This window comes from Strix uralensis, chromosome 8 (assembly GCF_047716275.1).
Source record: "Strix uralensis isolate ZFMK-TIS-50842 chromosome 8, bStrUra1, whole genome shotgun sequence".
In the NCBI taxonomy this organism is placed as follows: Eukaryota; Metazoa; Chordata; class Aves; order Strigiformes; family Strigidae; genus Strix; species Strix uralensis.
Window position 1 is genome coordinate 32,710,842 of NC_133979.1, and position 17,559 is coordinate 32,728,400.

Here is a 17,559-nt window from a genome sequence, read left to right on the forward strand (position 1 = left end):
GCACTTGCAGGACCTAAATGTTGCTTCCTACCCCGGGCCCAACTCGGGCAAGGAGCCAGCAGTTATTCTCAGTCTAATTGAGTGTGGGGTGTGTGTGTATATATATTAAAAAAATAAATATATATAACTCTGAATGCCAAATCAGGGCTGTATTCATCAGAGATGTACTCATCTCAGAGCCCAGCTCTCCTGCCCGCCCCAGGGCCACTTTCTCTGCCCCAACCAGTGTGTTCACCCACCCATCACCTACAGCCACACCTTGGTTAGAGCTGGGGAAACCACTGGCACCTCCATTCCCTGGACTTCCTGAAGGGACAAGATAACAGTTCAACTAGAAGAACAAGCCCTGACCATTTTTCAAGGGAGATATCTCTTCTGGGAAGAAGCAGGAGGAGGGCCAGAGAGCGGTTCTTCACCATGGGGTTGACCCTTCCCAAGGCAAGACGGGAGATCCCAGAGTGTCCCACTGACCCAAACGACCTGTCCTGCCTGGAGCTCAGTGCCTCTTAGACGATCTCAGTCAGATTCCCAGGACACTTTTTGTTGGCAGAAAAATCTCATTAAGCCCCCTAATGTTTAATGATTTTCATCTCTGAGTTAATTGCTCTGTTACACATTTTTCCCCCCACCTTGTTAATTCATAGTTGCATTCTGGCATCGTAGCAGTAACAAACTTGGAAGGGCCTTCCATGCTAAACGGCTTCAGCCATTGCTGCACATTTGTTTTAATGGCTCTTCATAAGCATTGGCCACCAAACATCTCGAAACCTGTGGTGGAAGCAGAGGCTATAAAAGGCCCCAGAGAAGTGATACTGCAGCAACCTGACCGTCCCACCTACCAGCCCACCCAGGCCCTCCACCAGCATCCAACTCCGAGAGCTGCCCGAGTGATGACTAATGAGACTCATGCTAGCACCATCTGTTGACCACTCATGGCTTCATGGCAGGAAAGTGAAATTAGATGTTTAAAACAAACAAAAAAAAGAAAAAAAAAGACTGAGTCACAGTGAGTGAGCCGACCTAGAAATAGCAGAGCATTTGTTGGAGACCCCCAACAAGATAGGGCCCAGGCAGAGGACCTGGTTGGTCCCAGGGGATCTAGGTTTCTTAGATGAAGCTGTAGAGGAACAGTCTGATATCATTGAAATTTAAATAGAAGGCATCCTATTTTTCCCTCTTTTTTTTGAGAACTGGAGTATTGCAAAGGGCGAGAAGGCACACAGGAGCCCGGGAAGAAACCCTCCAGGTCCCAGAGCTTGAGAAGAAGCATCTGAGGAAGAGCCTGGCAAAGAAACCCAGGCCAAAGCGCTTTTCCCCTTGGAGCATCCCACCCTGCTGTGGGGAAGCAGGGGGGAGCAGGCAATGCCCATCAGGGAGCAACATGAGGACAAGTATGGGGAGCTGCTTCTTGAGTTGAAGCTGCCACCAGCTCCTCCAGGTAGGGACTGGACCTACTTTCCCGTCAGGCAGGTGATTAGCACGGTGCTGTCATGCTCACCACTTCTAAGGAGAAACAATAGAATTTATTGCCCGGAGACCTCCATCCTGGTAACACAGGGAGAGGAGGAACATGCTCAGCACCTTGCTGGGTCTCACCTGAAGGAGGGGAAGCTGAGTCCTGCCAAGATGGTCCACCTTCCATCTAGTATTTGACACCCAGAGCTGCTGCCTGGGCATCTTAGAGGTCTTGGGGCTGTCGAGGTGAGGGGAAGTATCTAACCAGGTAAAAACAACTCTTTAGCAGATAAAAATTGATGAAGAAGATGACTTCACATAAAGAAGGACATTTGCTGAGCTCCCTGACACAGGACAGCACTGAAACACCTTGCTTAGAAGCCCTTAGAGAAGGATTTAGTGTCTCTGTGTAAGACGAGTGTCTGTACGCATGGTATTGAAGTGAAAAGTGAGAGGTCGTATACCTTTCCCTGGCTGGTGCATTAGCTGGCCACCCCCTAAGTCAGCAACGGCTGTGCATGCTATAGCGTGGTGCGTGGTGGAGGGGAGTGAGTTTTCCTCTTCCAGTGTAGTATTTTCCTTAGTTTTTAGACAGAAATGTGCCAAAATGTACATTTGCCTGCACTCGGTGTAAAACACCCCTCTGACACCGGGATTTATTTAAGTACAATCCAGGTGAGTGAACATCACTGCAGCTGGACTGGGCAGAAAGCAGTCACAGTGATTTTGGCTGAAATCTGTCTCTCCTATAGGGTTTTTGAGGCTAACAGCTCTACAGTTGGTGTAAGGCGATGTAAATGCACCGCCCGCACTAAAGCAACATCAATTTGCAGCACGAATCTCACCCAGAGCTGGTATTCTGTGGCTGTATCTCGGCTTCGATGAGAGTCTAAATATCAGGAGCAAAAATAAACTGTTTGGCAAGCAAAGGGGAGGGTGTTCCAGACGGATAGTCCCAACTGCTCTCTTTGAAATGATTTTTATCACCCTGGGCCCAAGGATAGAGTCAAACAGAACAAGGGTAGCAGCAAAATGCACCTGGCAAATATTTTCATTATCCTGTCATGGTTTTATTTTGCTTCCACCACAATGTGGGTGGCTCGGCCGAAGTAGGACAGTGTTCATCCCTGGAGAGGTCCTGGTCCCCATCTCAGCCAGCCACAGGCTGGGAAATTGGTGTCACCCAGTGCCTTTTTTCAAAAAAAAAAAGAGGGGAAAAAAAACCCCAACAGATTTCCATGTTTGTTTTCTGCTGCCTTAATTTCCCCATGCAAGCGCTCTGTTTGTTTTCATTTCCAAGCTGTTGTAGCACATCAAAGGCAGCGCTTTGTACACCCTGGCGCGTGTTGTGCTGCTCCTTCAGGCTGATGCATGGCAGGATAACAACCTACCAGGAGTCAAGGCTTTGTGGTCACCGATTCCGCATGGAGCAGAAATGGGGAGCATCTGCCCAGCAGCTCTTTGCTGGTCTTGGGTTGCCTCTACATGGGCCTGACCCCTGTGCCATGAGTCTGACTCATGGCTTGTCTTTGCTGGCAAAGAATCCAAAGATGCTGACCCTGGCAGGGATCTGCACTGGCTGAACCAGGGCTGTGCAGGCAGAAAACACCCCATCTACGGAGATGCAGAAAGGCCAGGGAGCTGCTGATGATGGCATGGGGTGGCGGAGGCAGCCAAGGTAGGATTTCAGCCTCGTGGTGACACCAAAGGGATGTTACCACAGCTGTGTCACGCCTGGCTGCACGGCTCGGTGAAACCCTCTCTCTTTGCAGATCTATTCCCAAGACCCCATTTCCCACAAAAGAAGCACAGACGATGTCTTTGCACAACACAAAGGCGCCAGAAGCAAAGCTATGCCTTTCAGCACCCCCAACCCATCTCCTGAGATCTTTGGGAACACCAGATTTTCTTACTTCCTTTGCCCTAGCAAAACGTGATCCCCTCAGGGAAGGCTTAAGCTCAATTAGAGGCTGTTGGATTTTCAATGCAAGTAGAAACCTTTGTGGAGCAGGGCCTGAGCAAGTCCTTCCTTGCCTGGCTCAAAAGGGGCTCTCCACCCATCCTGTGGGGAGCTCCTCTGCCTTTGTCGCCTGCTCCAGCTCCAAAACAGACTTATCCCAGTTTATCTCCTCCTGGGACAAGCCCTATAGTAGCTCTGAAAATATATATTTCTAAAGACTCTAGGGTTTTCTGTTCCCAAAATATGGATTTAGCAGTTTTCTGCTGATATGACCAAGCTACATCCAGCAGCTCAGGCTTACTAGTTGATGCTGGAAAGGGAGAGAAAAAAATATGCTCCCAACCTAGGTTGTCTTCTGCAGGTGTGACTGCACACCATCGACATGTGCAAGCAATGCTGCCAGGGGAACAACAGCCGTGCCCTGGCCCTGGTCTCTTTACAGAGCTGTGATGGGCAGTGCAGAATTTGCCCAGCTTTCTCCACACAGGGTGCCCCGAAAATCCAGCCCTGCTTGCCTGGGCACTGATGGCACCATGGGAGCACTTGGATTCAGGGGTTATAAATGCCAGAGAGGACACGTTCATCTCAAAATCCAGAGGTGTCCTGGCATTACCTCCATCTTAGGCTGATTTTTCTGTCTTAGAGGTTGTCAGGTCTTTCCGTAGCTGTTTTGGGCTCCCTGGCCCCAGGTGGAGGTTAAGGTCAGGGTTAAGGTCAGGGTTACTTGTGCTGCACATTCAACACAGCTGGACTGTTTCTCCTTGCCCCTTGCCCCCTGACCGCAAGTGGTGGGACGTGGTATCAACCCCCGCTCCGATACATCTCTGTGGCTTCTTCCTTGGCTTGGAGGACCCCTTGCAGCCCCCCTGCCTTGCTGCCTGAAGGGATTTCAGAGGCCAGGGTACACAGGGGTGAGGATGTCTATTTTGGGCCAGCCGCTGCTCAGACGCACAAAGATCTGCCTAATCACGAGCTGCTCCTACCCGTGTCCCCCATCGCTGCAGTACCCGACACAAACCCACAGCAGCCTGGCAGGGAAAGCCAAGACGCAAGTCCCCCCCACTGCATCAGGCGGGAGAGATTAAGTGACTTGCCCAAGGTCACACAAGACACGTGGGCTGCCACTGCTGGAGTTTAGCATTCTGCTAATTGATATCCTTGGCATCGCATGGGCTGCTATTAAAAAGTATCAGAGAAGACAATGCAGGAGGTGCGAGCATCTTAGCGAGCACAAACATTTTTAAAGAGAAGCGGAGCCCCTGTTTCTTTCTTGAATGAGGTTGTAGGACTGGATTTCTCACTGCCAGGTTTGTTTATAGTCGGTGAAAGTAAGAGAAGGTACGTGGCACATTTTGGGAGGTGGCATTGTCATAGAGACAATGTAATGTCTTACAGACCGTAATAAATACTGCTAAATATTTAAGAGCTTATAAATATTTTAAAAGAATCCCTGAGTAGTTATTGATGGAGTTTAATCTGGTGCTTGGGAAAACTCCTCCTCTCTGTGGGTCATAAAGAGGAGATGAGATGCTTGAGATGCAGGAAGCCGGTGAAAACAGCCATGAAAAAAAGACTCTATATGGGGGGCGGTGATGGGAATGTGACATTAACTGATATATAATGGCACCCAAAAGAGCCAGAGGTGCTGCACTCCTGCCAGTGCTGCTCCATCCTCCCAGCACAGCACCCAAGGAACTGCAGTTTCGGCAGGTTTGGGGCAAGTGCCGGGAGTGGCGATGTGTCGGTGAATCACCTGCCACGGCACAAGGCTGGGCTGACCGGTTTCGCTCTCTGCCCCCTATCTGAGCCAGGAACACTTGGCCAGGCCAGGCATATCTTTGCCCTCCCAGACCCCTTCTACCTGTGAAAGATTTCAGCTGTTTGCTGTGATTTCAGCAGCCTGGGTGTCAGTGGAAGCTCCCCTACGGCATTGCAGAGCCTGGCCAGCATTAACTTAAAAAGCTGCTGAGAGGTGAGCAGGGGTGCTACAACTCTCCATGTCCAATGTATCCCCCAGGGTGTTATAAGCAACGTCTGTCCTGGCTCTGCCCCAGGTCAGATCCTTCCCACTGCCATGCTGCCTATGCTGCCTGCACTGCCTACGCTGCTTGCACTGCCTGCGTTCCCCGAGCCCCGCCAACGCCGTGTGGAGCAAAGCCGGGCTCAGTTAGGCCCTGCTTGCCCATGCTGTCCTCCCGGAGTCCCATTACCCACCTCTCCCTCCATCGATCGCTTTGGCTAATTACGCATTCAGATTTCAGCCTGGAGATGAAATGGAAACACGAGGCAGCCTTGCAGAGGCCTTGACTTCTTACTCATGTTGCAGACAGCAGAGGCAAAACCTCTCTCAAGCTCCTGATGAGCTTTTGTTAGATGGGGGTGGGGGGGAAATTTTCTTCTGGGCATTTGCAGACGTATTCACATTTAAGCAAAAGGGGAAAGGGCGAGTTGTTATTCTGCTCACGCATTTCTCCCAGCTCTGTCCCCGGCAACGATGCTCTCATTAAACTGCCCTGCAGTTCAGTCATCTCAAAACAATATGAAAAAGTGACTCTTGAAATTCAGGGTATTAAAACAACCCACCAGAAACAAAAGCCTCAGCTCCTGCCTCTTCCTCCCTTTTTACTTACAAAACTCCATGCCTTCATCTCAAAGCCCTTTTTACATGGTGCAGCAGCCCTCAGTGCTGCTCCTCTACAAGGACTGCGTTGAATAATCAAAAAGCAGCCTGCTGGGATTTGTAATTGCTCAAATTTTCTTAAGGAGCCATGCAATGGAGAGTTTTACTTTTGATGGCAGAGTCCTTTCATTGTTTTCCGTCAGAAGTGGTTTTTACCCAGCTGTTGGTTGGGATATAAGCTCTCTTCAATAGCAGATGCACATAGGATATAGGGAAAAATTAATTTTAATTAGACAAAAAGGGCGGGGAAGGGAAAAATAGTGGAGATTTGCTGACTTTCAGGATTCACCCTATCTACAAGCTGTGTTTTTCTGCGTAAGTCCAGGTCCTGGCACTGTTTGAAATGAAGTGGGTGGAAAACCCTATGGCCAAACAGGTTTAAAACATCCAAGGTGCCAAGACTCCCTGTGAGAAGGCCACATCTGAATGACATCTCACAAGCCCCTTCCTCCCACGTGAACACATCTGGAGCAACCTTTCATTCCATAAACCAATGCACAAGGGATGAGACAGTCAGCATTCAGGCAGACATACAGATTTGATTAAAATCACCTATTTGCTATCAAATGCTTGACAGTGCCTTCCAAAATAGCCGTAAAAACAGCCAAGTGCCTCTGACAGAGTCCAATAATGATGTCCCAACCCCTTCCTTGGGGTCACCCAAACTGCTGCCTCTCAGGCCAGCTCTGAGCATCCCAGAGTCCCCCAGCCTCCGTGGTGCTGGACTTCACAGGCACTGTGAGGCTGGGAGAGGGGAAGGACAGCTTGAAACCTTCCTCTGCAAGGGCAGGAAGATCCCCAGTAAAGCTCTGCTAATCAAAGGCTGATGAGCAGAGCGGGAAAGGGGGACAGAGACATGTCAGAAAGGGTTGGGTTTGATAGGTGACCCAAACCCCTGAGACGATGTGTCAGGCTGCTCTTAGAGCTGGGCAGAAATAAAACCATGTTTGGTGAGGAAGGCCACTTCCTTCGAGCCAGAAGTTTGCATGCGAAAGGCTGGGTTGTGAGGAATTTCAGAACTTTAAAAAGGCAAGAAAAAATGTCTAATGTGCCAAAATGGGGAACGTGGGCATTTACAGAGAGGTCTTTTCTTCTACAATTTAAGAAAAAAAAATAAAAAGAAAATAGAAAAAAAAATCAATATCAGAACACTGCATCTTGATCGACCTGATAACATCTTCCCCCACCAAATCTCTCATGTTTCAGTTTGCAGAAATCATCAGAACAACCCTCCGATTCTCACATATCCACGGGACAGTACAAGCCCTTTCCCCCACAGAACTACAAAGAAACTCACTCAGCATCTTCCTTCCAAATCTGGCAGTTTGTTGGCTCCGTCTCCAATCCTGAAACACCAGGAGGGAGAACCACGCAAATCCTGGAGCCTCTGACCTCGCGCAGTGATGCCTTCAACCCCAATATTTGACTCAAGACCACCTTCAAAGTGAACCATGTTTTTTTAGATTGAAAAATACGCTTTCTACCTTGCTCTGCAGGGCTGTGCTTTGGTTTTCATGCTCTGAGCCCCTGGCAGGAGGAGGAAACAGTTGTGCTTGTGTTCCCTGAGCTGGGAGAAGGTGGGGAAAGGATTAAATTGTCAAAGCAAGCACAAGCTCATCAGCTGGAAGAGGACCAGCACGGGCTTCGGTGCGTTAACAGGGCTGCGTGGATTAAATTTTGCTTTTGACATTGGTTTGTTGGCTTTCGTCCTTTGGGAGGCATTGCTTGCACGGGAAGGAAGCAGGAGGTGAACTGCAGTGAGGCCAAGATGGAGGGAGATGTCCTTTAGGCAGCAAATCCCACTGGAGGCGGTGACATGCTGCTCCACGTGTCCCCAGGGGTTTGGCATTGAGATGCTGGGGACGTCTCAGGAGTTCCCCTCCTGGGCTGGGTGCAGGGGAGGAGGGTTAAGCATCTACCCTGTGCTCAGTGTTTCTCAAGTGTCAGCAGGAAATTAAAGTGAATTGGTTTGAGTTTGGGTGTGTGCTGGTCGAGGTAAGCAGCTGGGCTCCCTGGCACCAAACAGTGGTGGGGGTTTCAAGTGGCTTTAACGCAGGATTTTGATCTGAATCTTATTTTTCTCCAGTTATTAAGACTTTTTGCATGGGATCTGCTTTTCCTTCTCCGTACCTCTTTAGATTATAAATGGAGTTTCATTTCAGGCTAAAGGTCCCCAATGTTCATTTCAAGTTTTAGAAAAAACCTCTGCCCTCTTTTCTCCTCCCGCCTTTCTTCCCCCTGACATTAACATCCTAAACTGCTTCTCATAGCCACATAAAGCCAGAAAATACAAGTCAAATTTGTGACTCAGAACATACATATATCTCAAAGCACATCTGATACCACAAATAACTCAGAGTGTTTTCAGGGCTATGTGGGTGTTTGTCTCAACCCCTTGGTATGGATGGCTGTACAGCACCATCTCTCACATACTTATATGTTATATGTCTTATGTTAAGTATTAGTTTATATGTATAATATTAATTTTCTAAACTCAGACATGAATCAACCTCATTTGGTGAGCGCTAGTGACCTGGCCTTGTAACTGGCAGTGGATGGAGGGAGCCCCGTGGCTGGTCCACACAGACGCGAGGGTCAGCAGTGGGTTGCAGTTGCAGGCCTGGGGTTGTAACAAGAATCCCAGCTTTTTGGAAGCCCAAGGATAACGATGATACTGTGTCTTAAATTCACATGACTGGTGGAAAAAATAACCCAGTGGGAACCTTTCCCCCACTAGAAGAGACTTCCAAATAAGTAACCCATCTCCTATTCAGGCAAAAATCCCACAGGAAAAAGTTGGCTTTTGGCCTGAATAAAACACGACAAGATCCAAACAGAGAAATGATGGTTGGCATACAATGGTACGTCTACTGTGGCATACCAGTGCAAATTCTATACTTCCTTTTGGCTTAATTAGTGCCATGTGTTAAATATCTCTCTATGTTAAGCAAAAAAATCCTCCTATCAGGCTCACAAAGCCCAAATATTTGTCTGAAAGATAAAGACAATATTTTTGCACAAATTCAGCTGTTTGAAATACAACATTGACAGGATGGAGTACTGTTTTGGTTGGACTCGTATAGCACAGAGCTAAATGAGTAACACAGATTTTGGTTGAGATTCCCGTGGCTTCACATGATTTTTCTTTTAGACCGGGGGGGAAATGTTCCTCAAACAAAAATGAACAGGGATTTAGAAACTAAATTCTGTGTCCTTTCCTCGTGGGAGACTCATTTGTCCCTATCAGGTATTTCAAGACTTATATTCCAGGATCTCTGCAGGACATATGCACAGAAAATTTCCACATCAAGCCATCCTTTTTGAGCTAAAATGTGTCTTCCTGAAAGTTGTCTGAGTCTTGATCTACAGCCTTCAGGTGACAGAGGATCCTTCAGGTACCCAAGCACTTTTTCCTACTACTTGATTACCTTCACTCAAAACCACACACCATTTCTGTAGTTTGAAGTTGTGTGGGATCCAAACCTGCTCCTGGCATCTCACCAGTTCTTCCTCTGCTGAATAAAGGAGCCCCCCTCCATCACATATCCCTCCCACAAGCCGATACTTAAAAGCCGTGATCAAGCTGCTCCATACCATCTTTAAGGATGGATCTAGACTGAGCCTCTCTAGGCTCTTGCCACAAAGCCTGGTTTCCGGAACTAATGTTATTCTTGTTACTGTTCCTCCAAGAATGGTTTTGCTAATGCTGTACATGAAAACAATATGACCTTTCTTCTTCTGCTTGATATTCCCCTGCTTATATCTACAAGGATTGCATTTGCTGCTTTATTTACAGCATCGCACAGAGTTTGTATTCAGTGAGCTATGTACAATCACTCCTCAGTCCTTGACACAGTCGCTGTTTGGCAGAAGACATTTGCCTGTTGTTTATATTTGACGTACGTTTCTCCTTGCTGGACTTATGACTTTGCATTTGACTTCGCTGTCTGAACAAGCCCTTTTTATCAAACAACCCGAGTCAGGCAGCACAACTGACGTGTCACCATCATTAATTGCTATTCTGTCCACTTTGGGGTCATTGGCACTTTTTACCAGCAAGGACTATATTTTTTCTTCCAGGTCATTGATAAAGATACTGAACAGTACTGATAAAAAAAAAAATAATTCTCATCGCAAGTCTGCTAAAAGCACCCACTGCATACCAATATCTCACCAATCCTTATTTTTCTAAATTATATCTTGTTACTGGTTTTTAGTCCACTGAATATGGGCCATGTTGATATTTTTAGTATTACTTTTCTTAATCAAAATATCACCTAGGACTAAATAATGTGAATTACAGAAATCTGCTTTATTAATAGTTGCTTCTATCAACCAAGTTCCTGTAATTTCATTTAATTATTGTTTTTATTTTTAAACAGTTCCTCTTGTTCCTTGTTGTTTGCAATTATTTTCAGCTTAGGCAATAGGAATTTTTTGAAGTTTAACATATATTGGTGTCTAGGCCTACATCTAGGCTGGCATTTATGAAACGGAATAACAATGTGATCATTTGCATCTAGAAAACCATCATTTTCTAGCCTGCTGCCCAACTCATTATAATCTACGAAAACAAGGTCTGCCACAGAAATACCCCAAGCTGATTTCAATTATTTTTGCGCTTAGAAACTTATGTACAGCTTTTAGAAATCCCAGGGATGCTTCTCCAGCTGTAGCATGAGACCTTCGGCATCTGCTCCCCAGCCTCAAATCTCCTATCAGACATCAAGGATGGTTCCTCTCTCTGCACTCCAAGAAGGGATGTTAGAGGAGCTGATCTTTCTATTTCCATTTTATTTGGTGGTCTGCAGTGGACACTTCACCCTCAGCGGACTCCCCCGCCCCAGGGAAGTTGCTGTTTACATAGGGCTCTCCAGGCATTTCGAGCTTTGCCCGAACCGTCAGTATTTATGGCATGTCAGACTGGCTTTGACAGAGACTGCCCTTCCTCCATCCCTCTCTGCCTCCCTCCCTCTTGCCTTGCCTGAGCGGCTGTGATTCTAGCATCCCCGTCATTTGGATCATCTCACGGATGCTCAGTGATATCAATCATCTCACGTGAACGTTGCCGATTCCTTTGACCTGTTATCAATCTAAAGGTTGGGTATTCTAATATTTCAATTAACTGCCTATATTTTTGCTCACTTCTGCCATACCTGGCTTTAGCTGCTTGGCCCGGTCCCTCCCTCCCTCCCTCCCCGGTCGGAGAGGATATACAAGTGCTGCAGCGACCGCAGGCTCGCAGACCCAACGGGCAAGCGGCAGCTTACAAATACCACCGGGAGCCCTTCCCAGGACCGACCCCCGGGGTTTGTGGGGGCGGGAGCGCCACAAGGTGAGTGCAGACGAAGCCGGGGGGGGGGATCTATCTCAGGGGGAGCATAACCCGGGGCTGGTTGCCAGCCCTTCCGCCGCTGGGTGACCGGGGCCGAGGCCCGGACCGGCCTCCGCCCGCGGCTCCTTCAGCACCGCCCGCCGCGGACAGCGCCCGGCGGGGGCGGCCCCGCCCACCCCGCCCCCCCCGGGCTGCGGTCCCCTGGGAGCGGGTCTGCACCCCCACGACGGGCACCCCAAACACCCCCCCACCCCGCGGTTCCGGGGGTCCCGGCGGGACTGACCGAACATCTGGATGTGGCCCTTGGTGATGGGGTTGAAGCTGCCGCAGGCCAGCAGGATAACGTGGGTCTTGGTGGTCTCCGTCATGGTGCCGGCGCGGCCCTGCCCGGCCCTGCCCAGCCCGGCCCCAGCCGCTTTTTGTGTCTCGGTGCGGCTGCGGCGGCGGCGGGAGGGCGGGAGGGAAGGAGGGAGGGAAGGAGGGAGGGAGGGAGCGGGGGCGGTGCCGCGGCTGCGGGAGCGGGGCTGGGGCCGCCCCCCGCCACGCACGGCCCGGGACACGCACCCCCCCCCGCGGGCACGGGGAGGGGGCTGCGCACGCTTGCACACGCGGATCTGGCACAACACACAGGCAGGCAGGAGGGGCACCCCCTGCCCAGGGGCTTGGGTATGTACACGCACAGATACCGCTCTCTCTATATGTATGTGTACACGTACACGTGTGCACACGAGCACACCCCCACGGGCACAAAGACCTGCAGACACATGTGCAGACGTGTGCCCACCCACCCACCTGCACATACAGAATCACAGAATCATCTCGGTTGGAAAAGCCCTTGAAGCTCCTCCAGCCCAACCATGAACCTCACCCTGACCGTTCCCAACTCCACCAGATCCCTCAGCGCTGGGTCAACCCGACTCTTCAACCCCTCCAGGGGTGGGGACTCCCCCCCTGCCCTGGGCAGCCCATTCCAACGCCCAACAACCCCTTCTGCAAAGAAATACTTCCTAAGAGCCAGTCTGACCCTGCCCTGGCGCAGCTTGAGGCCATTCCCTCTTGTCCTGGCGCTTGTTCCTTGGCTCAAGAGACTCATCCCCTCTCTCTGCACCCTCCTGTCAGGGAGTTGTACATACACATGCATGTACAGGCACGCATCCATATGCACACCCCCAGTATATGCACACACATATGCACACACACACATGTGCACTCACATGTGCACAGCTTCATGTGCGCGCACACACACACACACACACACACGTACACAGAGATGCAGCTCCCTCCAACGAGGAGGGCTGGGGAGACATGGTCAATACCTACACGCACACACACACACACACACGCAGGGGCTGTGCCCCCCTCCCAAGCAACGGTGTCACATTGGCACCCACAGGGCTGAGGAGCCGTAAGTAACACACACCCTTGGTGTTTGAGAGCAGCCACACTCTGCCTGTGCCTCCAGTCCTGCTCGGGTGACCCCGGAGACCCCAGTCCCAGTGCCCGCAGCCCCAGCCTGGGACCCACACAGGCCTCCCAGCTGTCCTGGTGCAGCATCGCCACAACACCCTTTTCTGGGGCCCCATTGGGGAAACTGGCCTGGGGGCCTTCAGCTTTGCCCAACGCCTCCATTTCACTGTCTGAAGGAAGCAAACATCAAATAGATGCTGTGGATGCACCAAAAATGAGCTTTTACGGCAAGGTAAACCAGTACCAGACTGACTGACTGACTAATTGTCTTCATTTCGTGTTTGTACGATTGCAGCATTGCTGTTCTCCACTAAACAAGCTCCTCTCCCCGAGGGAGGGCCGACAGAGCCCTCTCTGCTCACAGCCACTGCAGGCAGAGCTGCGGGCAGCTGCCTTCAGTCACCTCCCAAAGGCTGTCTCTGTCCTGTCACTTCTCTCCAGCTCCTACACGCAGCCTTTCCTCCCAGCAGGGAGTTATTTGCCACCAAAAGGTTTCCCTTTCTATTCCTTCATCTCTCTTCCTCCCTCTGTCCATTAGAGGTACCGAATGCAGGGCTTCGCAGCCTCCCTTGGTGATGGCTTTCAGCCCTGCGTGCAGCATCAGGGTGTATTTCTCATTGTCCTGCTAAGACAAATTATTTCCAGTACTTTGCCTGAAAACTTTTGCCCTGCCAGCTCAGCCAGGTGCTGGGATGCTCATTGGTCCTATCCCCAAGCAATATGAAAGAACAACACCCCCAGATGAGGAACCCAAGAAGATACTGAGTCTACTTTGCCCAGGGAAACCTTAAATCCTGGCTGTGGTCGTACCCTCGGGAGCACGCGATAATAGGAGTGTGCTAACACACCCTGGTGTGTGGGGGTTTTTTTAAAGATGATTTTTAATTCAGACAAAGCTGACATTGAGGCAGAGGGATGCTAAGACAGCCAGTGTGGTCTGCCCCTTGGTCTCTGCCTCTCCCCTTCGACTCCATCCCGATCCCCAGGGAGATGTGGGATATATTAACGGGGTGCTCCTCTTTGGCGACAAACCAGCTCGAAACCCGCTGGTGTTTGAGAGCTCACAGCCCCCTGTGAATGGGCTGGTTGAAGGCTGCAGGATAGGGACTGGGAGGGTGGCAGGCAGAGCTGCCAGAATTTAAACAAACCATTAAAACCCTCACCCATACAGGACATGCAGCATGGAAAGGAGAAATCAGTTTACATGCATTAGCCAGAGGTTCTTATAGCCAGGAAAAAATAAAAATACAAATACACTAGGAAAATGCTTTCAAGTAGGAGAAAAAAATGATATTAAGGGTGTAAATGTCTGTCTACAGGCAAAAATCCTTTAGAGAATCCTGTTCTCTCACCAGTGGAAATCCAGGTGGGGAGCTTGCTGCTGCAAACACAAAATGATTTGGATTCTCAGAGGTTTGCTCTCAGTGTCAGTCTCAAAGCCAAACAGACCTCACCACAATGGATGTGACAGACTGGCTGCAGGATGGGCTGAGCTGGGGGATGAGGTGGGATTAAGAACAGCAGCCCAACCACCACTCTGTCGGGGTGGTAGAGGCAGCTGCCTCCCCTGACACCTGCCAAAACCCCAAATTGTGGTGGCACCATGATTTGAGTGCAAGTCTGGATGGGGTCAGCCACCAAATTAGACACACAGAGTAGCCTGTAACCCATGGAAAGTGTCCTAATGTCCTAGGAGTGTCCTAAAAACATCAGTGCCACATTTGCTCACTCAGATCAGCTGTGAGAAAGGCCAGGGGAAGCAGATCCATCCCCTTCTATTGGCTGTGTAGGGAAACAGTGATAAAGAAATGAAAAAATAGCATCAAGTCAGGAAAGGTACAGTGCATTATTAGGTGTTCTCAGAAAGTAGCGCTCTACCTCCTTACTTACAGACATTTGACAATTCCATGGGATGAGGTTTTGGGGTTTGTGTTGGGATTTTTTTTGTGCTGCTCCTTTGAGTTTACACGGAAAGGGAGAGATTTGCTGCTCTAGGAAAAGTTGTGGTGCTCGGCAGTTTAAGACCAGTGCTATGCTTGGTATAACCCTGCCTTTAAAACCACAGGCTTTAATTAGTATTTACAAGCCTTGGGGTAAGAGCAGGAGAAGACGACATTCTTCAAGCCTGCCTTGGTCAAACGTGTGTGATGACTGACTGCTTCTCTGGGTGCGCATGTGTCTCTGTTTTCACAAAACTTGTTCTCCAATTTTGTTAAAAATTAGCCAGCAAGTTCAAAAGCTGGAGTCTAATACACTGAGGGACAGAAACCCCTTTTCCTTTGGAAACCAGGGAGACCTGAATTTCTTTTTTTTTGGTGCTGAACTACAAGATGTTTCTGTGTAAGCTGGTTTCCACATTGGCGCGGTAGAGATAACAGTGCTTGTTTTCCATCGTGGATGCTCCAGTTTCTCTACCAGAGGTATCAACTGTTGCTCATGTAAAGCGATGGAGCAAGCTGCAAGTCACCACATCTCTGCTCAAGAAACAGCTCCCGGGCAAGAGCTGCCCTCGGGCCTCTCTCAGCTCAGCCTTCCCCTGAGGCTGAGTGATGGGCCCTGAGCTCCTTGGCTCAAGTTACTGGTTTTGGATGGGAACAGCATTGTGGCACTACTGGTTTGGCTCCAGCCCAGAGCTGCGAGAGGTCTTGTCAATAGAGAACATGGTGCTTCTCTCCTCCACGTTCCCACCTAAGATGGTGTCCTACCCCCTTCCCTTGCGGGGGTAAGCTCTGCACCGACATGAAATGTGAGGGTTTGCCCTTTACAAGAAGAGTCCTTCACTGGCTCCTTTCACACAGAAGAAGCCGAAGCTCAGGTGAGACACTCGATAACTAATTTTTTGTTAATCAGTCCTAGCCCCATTCCCCACTAATTCTGCATAGGAAATTTTGCAGGGAGGCGTCTTTTCCCTTCAGCTTTCCATAGGTTGCACCACCTGCCACTGTGGGAGCGTCACGTGCTGCTGTGCAGGAGGAGGCACAAATGGAGAAAACCGTGCGTGGCCGAGCTCTCCTGCTGCCCAGCGATCCCCACCACAACCCACCAGGCCCACCATCTCCTGGCATGCACAGCCGAACCTCTCTGCTCCACTTCACGCTGGGGTTTGACCTTAAACACCCGGTAGGGAAAGGTTAAGGTGGCCTCTCCAGATGTGGGTTACACACTGCCTGGCCATGGTGGGGATGAGGTCTGGCCAGTGCTGCCCACCCCTCTTCCCTGGCTTTCCTGCTGTGTGCTGGGGTGGGTAAGCAGCGTGGTAAATCCGCTGTCACTTAGCAACGCTGCCGGTTCGGGAGCGGCGGCGGGTTTTGGCACAGGAGTGACGCCTGCCAGACTGTGCAGTGGATGAGCCAGCCCCAGGCACAACCCACGAGAGGTACACCCAGAGCCAACCCCTGGTAGAGACCAGGGTGCGGAGGGAGCTGCACACACGGGGAGAGGCTCCTCGCCTCCGACACAGGCTACATGTGTGGGAGGAGGTTATTTCACCTGTTTTCTCCCAACGTTTTCCAACCCAGCCTTTATTTTATTTTTTCTTGCTGCTTTCCCTGAACATGTGGGTGCAAATTTCCCACCAGTGAAGACAACGGGCCCAGCCACAGGAGCCAGATGCTCCCTGCCAGCCCCCGCTGTGACTGCCGTGCAGCGGTCCCAAGAGCCCCAGCTGATTTGGGCTCCAACCCAGGCCGCGGTGGCAAGCAGCCATCTGTCATCTGTGGAGCTAGTACAGCAGGACAGACAGAGGGCAGAAGGATGATTAGCTTGGTTTTAGTCTCTGAGGAACCAAACAACATGGAGAAAGACAATGACTTGTTTACCCCGGCACAGGGAGCTTGTAGCAGCACTGAAAAATTGTTGCCTGTGGGACTTGTGAAGTGAGGCTAGACCTGTTAAACCCACCTGAAGCATCACCTCTGGTTCACACCAAAGGTATTTCTGCATGTGGATCTGTCCAGCTCTTCGCTGTCCAGAGAGCCAGGCCCCAGGAGCAGTGGGACCATGCAGCAGGAGGCAGGGAGAGCTCTGGAGCACAGGTCTTATGGGGAGCAGCTGAGGGAACTGGGGGGGTTTAGTCTGGAGAAGAGGAGGCTGAGGGGAGACCTCATCACCCTCTACAACTCCCTGAAAGGAGGGTGCAGAGAGCTGGGGATGAGTCTCTTGAGCCAAGGAACACGCACCAGGACAAGAGGGAATGGCCTCAAGCTGCGCCAGGGCAGGGTCAGACTGGCTCTTAGGAAGTATTTCTTTGCAGAAGGGGTTGTTGGGCGTTGGAATGGGCTGCCCAGGGCAGGGGGGGAGTCCCCATCCCTGGAGGGGTTGAAGAGTCGGGTTGACCCAGTGCTGAGGGATCTGGTGGAGTTGGGAATGGTCAGTGTGAGGTTCATGGTTGGACTGGAGGAGCTTCAAGGTCTTTTCCAACCGAGATGATTCTGTGATTCTGTGAGATGGTGCCCGTGTTCGCTGGGGTGAGGGATGGGGGCTCCGTACTCTTCCCAGCACTGCCTTGCACCTTGTCTCTCCCCTTGGGCTCGGGAGGAAGAAGGGAAACTTTCCAGCTTAAAGGATTTTAACTGACAGTTTGCAAACTGTTTAAACGAACCCACATCTATTGGAGGAAACAGCAATTCCTGCCGGAGGGGCAACTGGAGAAGGCTGCTCTGC

At 50.4% G+C, this 17,559-nt stretch overlaps 1 protein-coding gene across 1 annotated transcript in view; it reads right to left on the reverse strand.

Annotated features, from left to right (window-relative positions):
• Nucleotides 1-11,889, reverse strand: part of NMNAT2 (nicotinamide nucleotide adenylyltransferase 2) — a 29,397-nt gene extending 17,508 nt beyond the window's left edge. Inside the window, exon 1 of the mRNA XM_074877089.1 lies at nt 11,714-11,889. Within this exon, the coding sequence (XP_074733190.1) occupies nt 11,714-11,798 (85 nt within the window). The 5' untranslated portion in view covers nt 11,799-11,889. The remainder of the gene's footprint in view (nt 1-11,713) is intronic.
• Between the last annotated feature and the right edge of the window lie 5,670 nt (nt 11,890-17,559).